The sequence below is a fragment of the Dipodomys ordii genome, unplaced genomic scaffold (assembly GCF_000151885.1).
Source record: "Dipodomys ordii isolate 6190 unplaced genomic scaffold, Dord_2.0 Scaffold1, whole genome shotgun sequence".
NCBI classification, from domain to species: domain Eukaryota; kingdom Metazoa; phylum Chordata; class Mammalia; order Rodentia; family Heteromyidae; genus Dipodomys; species Dipodomys ordii.
In genome coordinates, this window is record NW_012267217.1 from 53280446 (window position 1) to 53288200 (window position 7755).

At 50.9% G+C, this 7755-nt stretch overlaps 2 protein-coding genes across 2 annotated transcripts in view; one reads left to right on the forward strand and one right to left on the reverse strand.

Moving 5' to 3' along the window:
* The window catches only part of Obsl1 (obscurin-like 1), a 10770-nt gene extending 10309 nt beyond the window's left edge, over positions 1–461 (reverse strand). Inside the window, exon 1 of the mRNA XM_013019102.1 lies at positions 4–461. Within this exon, the coding sequence (XP_012874556.1) occupies positions 4–243 (240 nt within the window). The 5' untranslated portion in view covers positions 244–461. The remainder of the gene's footprint in view (positions 1–3) is intronic.
* Positions 462–1239: 778 nt separating this feature from the next.
* On the forward strand, positions 1240–4233 carry Inha (inhibin, alpha). The gene is made up of 2 exons (XM_013038061.1): positions 1240–1555; positions 3401–4233. The coding sequence occupies exons 1-2, from the start codon at positions 1273–1275 to the stop codon at positions 4231–4233; spliced, it is 1116 nt and encodes a 371-aa protein (XP_012893515.1). The 5' UTR covers positions 1240–1272.
* Positions 4234–7755: the final 3522 nt, after the last annotated feature.

Sequence of the window (7755 nt, forward strand, 5' to 3'; positions counted from 1 at the left end):
GACGCCGGCGTCGGTGGGCAGCGCGCCGCTCAGCAGCAGGCCGTGCTCCGCGCCGTCCTCGGGGAAGCTCAGGCGCTCCGAGGCCGCCAGCTGCTGCCCGCCTTTCTCCCACACCACGGTGGGCGGCGGCTCGCCCAGCACCACGCACTTGAGCTCGGCCTCGGCGCCACTTACCACCCGCACGGGCCGCGGGAAGCGCAGGAAACACGGGGGGCTCCCCTGGTCCCCCGAGCCCGCCTTCATCGCGGCGGCTGCAGAGGGTCGGCCCGGGCGCCCCGAGGCCCGGAGGGAGGTGCGAGCGTGGGGGCCCGCGGGGGGCTCTTCCCGGGCCCTTGCTTGCTCCCCCACACTCGCCCGGCTCGCTTGCTTACCCCTCGGGCCCGAGCTACAGCTTGGCGGAGCGGCCGAGATTCCCGGGCCCGAGCCCAGCGCTCAGGGGGCAGTCCTTCCTGTTTGCCTTTGCAGCCAGGGGCCCCCGCGGCCTCCCCTGCCCGCGGCCCGGCTTCCTGCTCTCCAGAGCCTCTCTCCCCAGCCCCCTCCCACAGCCAGGGCCTCTTTCCCCTCCTCCCTCCCACCTCCAACCGCCAGGTTCCCAACTGCCGGCCAGGCTTGGGCCTGAGTGGCAGAGGCGCCTGCAGCTGCCAATCCCCAAAAATATTCTCTGATGACACAGCTGGAGGACGAGAGCCCAGACTGGCTCCTCCGGGCTAAGTATAGAGCAGGCAGGACCACCTGCCCCCCGCTGGAGCCCCAGTTCTCAGCCCTTCCTCCTACACTGGCTGGCCCAGCAGCTGCTTGGCTAAAAGGGGCCCCAGAAGGACTGAAGGGGGCTGGTGCATTCTGTCTCCCTAACAAATGCCACTTGCAGGGAGCTGGCCAACCTCGGCTCCCAAGCTCCTGTCTCACTTGATGGCACCTTTGTGTTGGGTGCTTCGAGGGGGGTGGGGGAAAAGTTGGCATGCTTGAGTGTGTAGGTCAGGTCACTTGGGGTGAACATTCTCCCTAGCCCCCTCCCCCACATTCTTGGCGGGAGTGGGAGATAAGGCTCAGGGACACAGACATCTGCGTCAGAGATAGGAGGTCTCAATGCCATGGGCAGGGGCAACTTGGACTGCAGGGCGTGGGAAGGAGGGGGGGGATGATTGGGGTGAGAAGGGTAGAAGAGGGAGGGCGGTGGGATGGGAAAAGACAGTGGGGGAGGTCCCGAGCCGATTTGGACAGAAGGGGCTCAGGGCAGGGTGTAGGTTCCCAGTTGGCAGAGCCAGGTGAGCAATGATGCCCCAGCTGCTCCTGCTGCTGCTCTTGCTGTTGGCCCCACAAGGTGGGCATGGCTGCCACGGGCCAGAACTGGACCGGGAACTTGTCCTGGCCAAGGTGAGGACCCTGTTTCTGGATGCCTTGGGTCCTCCAGCAGTGCCTGGGGAAGGTGGGAGCCCGGGGGTCAGGCGGCTGCCTCGAAGACATGCCCGGAGGGCCTTCATGCACAGGGCCTCTGAGCCCCAGGAGGAGGAGGAAGATGATGATATCTCCCAGGCCATCCTTTTCCCAGCCACAGGTAATGGAGGTGGGGATCTGGCAGGATGATTTTGAGAAGGAGCTTAGAACTGCTAGGGCCTGGGAGCTAGATGGATCTGGGTTTGAATCCCAGCTTTGCACCTCAGCCGTCTTTACAGCCGTGGGTCCTGTTACTAAACCGCCTGGAGCCTCTATCCCGGGTTGCGAAAAGTGGCCACTGCTCTTGTCAGGATTGAGTGAAAGGTGTGCCTAGAGTGACTGGAATATAGAGGCATCTGGAAGATCAAGGGTCTCCAGGTCGAGTGATATCTGGGCCTAGGCTCCATCCTGCCATCTTCCTTCCTATCTCTGCCTCTGCTCTCAGCCTGCAGCCTGTTTCTTTAGTTCCAGGTCGTTGAAAGGAATGATTGGTTGGAAAATTTCTGGAAAGCTAATCTACTTTCTCTTGTGTTCCTTCCTCATCTCCTTATTTACTCTTTCCCTTTGTTCCATGCACAGAATAAATAAAACCCCCTCCAGATGGGACCCCTTTGCTCCATCACTTCAGTCCTAATGGAGCATAATGGAGGAAAAGTATGGTGTTTGGCTCAGATAGAATCTCATTCTGGCTATTTAACTAGTTGAATGTCACTTCATTTCCCTAAGCCCCGGTTTCTTACCTGCAAAACAGATCAATTGTCATGAATTTATAATGAGAAGCTGTAAGATATTGCCTCAATTGCCAATCCTTTGGGGCCAGCCTCTAAGTACTTCCTGTAGTCTGTATGTCAGGATAAGGATATCAACTGCACTTTGGGAGGGGGGAGAGGAGTAGCTTCTAGTCTGAATTATATCCTACTTTCTTCTCCATTTTCTCCCCTCCTCCTTCGTCCCTTTCTTTTTGGTGTTTTGCTGTCTTTAAAACATGTAATTATTGAAAGGAACTGATCATGTACTGTTTCTGATATCACAAAAGATATAAAGATATAAAGAATATATATATATATATATATATATATATCAAAACTTCATGTGAACAGCATTCAGGACACCATTTCACACTATCTGATGATTTGAAAAATTTAAGCCTAAAATTTTAAGTGTTGGAAAAGGTCAAGAGTGACAGAGACTCTTACACTCATTGCTTGTTTGGAATATTAATTGGCAAAAACACAAAGGAAGTTGGTAATGCTCTTTTTTAAAATTTCAAATTGTTATTATAAAGGTAATGTATACAGAGGTTACAGTTATAGAAGTCAGGTAAAGAATACATGTGTTTTTGGACAATGTCAACCCTTTCCTCACTCTCTCCCAAGTCTTTTCTTCCCACCTCCACCCACAAGTTGTATAGTTCATTTTCAACATGGTGTCAGTGAGACCTATTACTGCCTTTGTTCACCCTTTGTCCCTCTATTTCTGTGCCTTCTCTTACACTCCCAGAGGCATATAAATGAAAAACAGACTAGAAGAAAAGAAAACAAAAACAGTTTAAAGAAAAATAGCCTATAGTTTCCATTTTCTGAAGTTCATTTTGGTAAATACCATTTTGTATGATCAGATGCACATAAGCATTGTGCTTTATGTTCCTCTAAGAGTCTCCACTTTCGTTCTCATGATATGTGAATATCTAGAGACCTGTGTAATTTATTATGTCCCAGTATATTTTCGATCTAGCCTCCACATATGAGAGAAAACATGGTTGTGTAACATTCCATTGTGGTAGATACCTGTTCTTATTTCTTAAGTGCTGTAATGATGAGTGAAAAATTGGGCTCAGTTCTCCCAAGCCTGTGAAATGTCCCCAGATCTGGGCAGGGGCTCATCATGTGACCAGCATTGTGAATAGCAGCCACATCCTTCCCGTTAACTGCCAGTTAGGTCTGCCCTCTCCCTCTATTCCCTGCAGGTGCCAGCTGTGAAGACGAGCCAGCTGCTGGAGGGCTAACGGAGGGCACTGAGGACGGTCTCTTCACTTACGTCTTCCGGCCATCTCAACACACTCGCAGCCGCCAGGTGACTTCTGCCCAGCTGTGGATCCACACAGGGCTAGACAGGAAGGTCCTGGTGGCCTCCAATAGCTCAGGGTTCCCACTAGGCCTGCTGGTGCTATCATCTGATGGGCCTATGTCTGTGCCCATGTCTTTGGGCCAAGCGCCTCCTCATTGGGTTGTGCTGCACTTGGCCACCTCTGCCCTCAATCTGCTCACTCACCCAGTCCTGGTGCTACTGCTACGTTGTCCTCTCTGCACCTGCTCAGCCCGGCCTGAGACCACACCCTTCCTGGTGGCCCACACTCGGGCAAGACCAGCCAGCGGAGGGGATAGAGCCCGGCGCTCAGCTCCCTCCATGCCCTGGCCTTGGTCTCCTGCTGCTCTGCACCTGCTGCAGAAGCCTCCGGAGGAACCCAGCTTGCATAACCACTGTCACAGAGCCTCAATCAACATCTCCTTCCAGGAGCTGGGCTGGGACCAATGGATCGTGCACCCTCCCAATTTCATCTTCCACTACTGCCACGGTGGCTGTTGGTTTCCCACTCCACGAGACCTGCCCCATTCAGGCCCTGGGGGTCCCTCAACCCCAGTTCAGCACTATTCTTTTGTACCAGGGGTCCAGCCCTGCTGTGCTGCCGTCCCTGCCACCAGGAGGCCCCTACACGTCCGCACTACCTCAGATGGAGGGTATTCTTTCAAGTATGAGACAATCTCCAATCTTCTCACTCAACACTGTGCTTGTATCTAATGGGGGGTCTTGCTTCCTTCTCCTGTGGCTGGTGGCCACGCCCCCCAATCCTCAGCTGGGAGGAAGGATAGAAAGTGGAAAAGAAGTGGTTCCCACTCCATTTTCCTTCCATTCTCTGCCTGAGGTCTCCCCCTCCAGTCCCACTCTGTCCCACTGCTTAACATATGGCAATAAAGAACACAATGCATATGACTTGGCATGCATTCTTCTCCGATAGGGCATTAGGGAGGTCTGGGCCCTGAGAGCATGGGATTGTGGGAGTTCAGGTTACTCAGCTGCACTTGACCTCAGAGATCTGAGGTCCAAGAGCTGTCATTGGGAGTGTATCTGTTGGGAAGCTACCAAGGTGTCCTAAAGCCACTCTGGAGATGGAATTGGCATCTCACAAATGGAACCTGATGTATCAGTCAGGCTGACAGCCCCGACACATCTAAAAGGAACTGCCTGCCTCCATCTGAGGGGGCCAGAAACCCCTTTGCTGGTCATTCTGTGCCCTTGCTGATGGGTGCCTCACTCCAGGTCAGAGATTATAAATATATAAATATATGTATATAAGATATAATGTGTGTGTATATATATCTATATCTATATATCTATATATATATAATGTTTTCTGGTCCTGGGGCTTGAACTGAGGGTCTGAGTGCTGTCCCTGAGCTTTTTGCTCAAGGGCTAGTGTTCTACCACTTGAGCCACAGTTCCACTTCTGGCCTTTTTTTTTTTTTTTTTTGTATTTAGAGATAAGGGTCTTATAGACTTTCTTGCCTGGCCTGGTTTTGAACCATGATCCTCTGATCATAGCCTTCTGAGTTGCTAGGATTAAGGTGTGAGCTCCTGGTGCCTGGCCTGATTATGGTTTTTGGAGTCAAAATGAGGCAGTTAGAGTTGGGCAGATCTTGGGATCTCTGAGGAGCAGAAAGTAAGTATAAACAGACAATGCCAGAAACAAATTGACCAGGGAAAAGAGGGAAAAATAAAGACCAAGAATTTCTTTTTCCTTTTTTTTCTTTTTTTTTTTGTTTTTCTTTTTGTTGATTGTGGGGTTTGAACTTAGGGCCTGAGCTCTTTTGTCAAGGTTAGCACTCTACTACTTTGAAAAACAGCTCTACTTCTTCTTCTTCTTTTTTTTTTTGCCAGTCTTGGGGCCTGAACTCTGGGCCTGGGCGCTGTCCCTCAGCTCTTCAGCTCAAGGCTAGCACTCTACCACTTGAGCCACAGCGCCACTTCCAGCTTTTCCTGCTTATGTGGTGCTGAGGATTTGAACTCAGGGCCTCATGCATGCAAGGCAAGCACTCTACCACTGAGCCACCTTCCCAACCCACAGCTCTACTTCTGGTTCTTGAGTGGTTAATTGGAGAGAAGCGTCTCACAAGGACTTTCCTGCCTGGGCTGGCTTTGCACTATGATCCTCAGATCTCAGCCTCCTAAGTAGCTAGGATTGCACCCACCCAGCTAAAATTTTCAGTATGCTAGGGATCCTTGGGCTGCTTTGACTGAGACTCTCGTGAGTCTGGCTTTGAGATTAGACTCTGTGAGGCCTTGCTGAACTGGAATCTGGCTCTTGAATCCTTGGCTTCTTTGAAGCTTCCCCCTCCTCTCCCTGACACATTATTTTTATATAACCTTTAACTTGATATTTATTTATTTGTTTGTTTGTTTTTGGTCGGTCATGGGGCTTGAACTCTGGGCCTGGGCGCTGTCCCTCAGCTCTTCAGCTCAAGGCGAGCGCTCTACCATTTGAGCTACAGCGCCACTTCTGGTTTTCTGGTGGTTATTGGAGATAGGAGTCTCACAGTCTTTCCTGCCCGGGCTGGCTTTGAACCGTGATCCTCAGATCTCAGCCTCCTGAGTAGCTAGGATTACAGGCGTGAGCCACCAGCGCCCGGCTTAACTTGATATTTAATATCATAAGGGTAGAAAGAACCCACAAATGGGAACATATCATGTGGTTTTGTGCGCACACAGTGTACATGCTGAGAGTGAAGGGCATGGCACCAGTGATCTTTTCCCCATGATTTCCTGTCAGTTCATTCTGCCTTGTGAAGCAGGCATTGGGAAGGCCCTCTCTCTGGCCTTCCTCCCTGTTTTTGTCATGTTCCTCATTCTTATCCTCTGTCTTATCCTTCTATCCTATCCCAAGGTCCTGGCTCTTAGCCCATTGGCTCCATCCAGTCTCATTGGTGGGGGGGGGGGCGGTGGGGAGAGCAAGGGGAGTGAGGGAGAGGGCTGCATGATTGAAACAGAACACTTTCAGGCCTTGCTCACTAACAACAATTCTGTGTTAGCAAAATCTCTGACTTTTCAAAGGCCCCCTTCTACAGGTTCAGCTCTGTGGGGTGGGTAAGTGCCTGCCCCAGCAAGGGGTGTGGTGGGGAAACATTTCAGTGTCTCCCTGGAACTAATGCCCTTCCCCCCACCTGAGCCAAACTGAAGGAGCTACTGTTCCCAGCAGCACGGGAGGGCCCCAGAGCAGGCTTCCACACAAGCCCTGTCCTGTCTCAGGGAGGTGGAGGACGCTCAGGGTCACAGGGTTCTTCCCTAGGCCAGTTAACAGATTGCTGTTGCAAGTAAGAAGTTTGCACATGACTGAGACAAACTGGAAAAAGCAAGTACAACTGTTTTCATTTTTATTTTTTTGCCAGTCCTGGGGCTTGAACTAGGGGCCTGAGCCCTGTCCCTGAGCTTCTTTTGCTCAAGGCTAACACTTTACCACTTGAGCCACAGTGCCACTTCTGTTTTTTTCTGTTATGTGGTACTGAGGAATTGAACCCAGGGCTTCATGCATTCTAGGCAAGCATGCTACCAGTAAAGGCCTATTCTCTAGTCTTTTTTCCTTCCTTCCTTCGTTTATTCCTTCCTCCCTCTCTTCCTCCCTCCCTCCCTCCCTTCCTTCTTTCTTCTCTTCCTCCTTCCTTCCTTTTCTCTCTTTTTCTTAATTTCTCTCTCTTTTGTCCTTCCTCTTCCCTCTCTCCCTCCCTTTCTTGTTCTCTTTTTTCTCTGTCTTCCCTCTCTATCCCTTTCTCCCTCCCTCTATCCCTCCCTCTGTTCCTCCTTCCCCCTCCCTCCCTCCTTTCCCTCCCTCCCTCCTTCCTTCCTTCTTTCCTTCCTCTTCCTTTCTCTCTTTTTTCTTTTTTCTTTGTAAAATCCCAAAATGGTGTAGGCTACTTCTTCTAGCATCTCTGAATCCTTCACGTTTGCTAAATTACAGCCCACAAGCTGTATCCATCTTTCTCTCAGAAAGATCTGATGGTGGCAATGGACATCGTGTCCTTCCTTCTCACCATGAAAACAGCCCAAGAGCAGTGAACTTTAGCTCTACTTCCTGTTCTCAGTGCTAATTAGGGACACGCTGGACACTAAACTCAGAGTCAGTTTAAAGAAAACCAACTCAACCAACTCAACCAACTTGGAGAGTAAATAAATTAACCACTGGGTCTTTAGCTCATGACAAATTAAGGGCACAGCTGGTCCCTGATTTTCAGTTCAGATGATGCTACCAGGAACCATTTATAGGCTGTTTTT

What these genes read in the sequence shown, in the direction of transcription:
- Inha (XM_013038061.1), top strand. Translation starts at nt 1,273, where the DNA reads ATGATGCCCCAGCTGCTCCTGCTGCTGCTCTTGCTGTTGGCCCCACAA. An exon ending in CATCCTTTTCCCAGCCACAG is followed by an intron (nt 1,556 to 3,400) that starts GTAATGGAGGTG and finishes TATTCCCTGCAG; the next exon opens with GTGCCAGCTGTGAAGACGAG.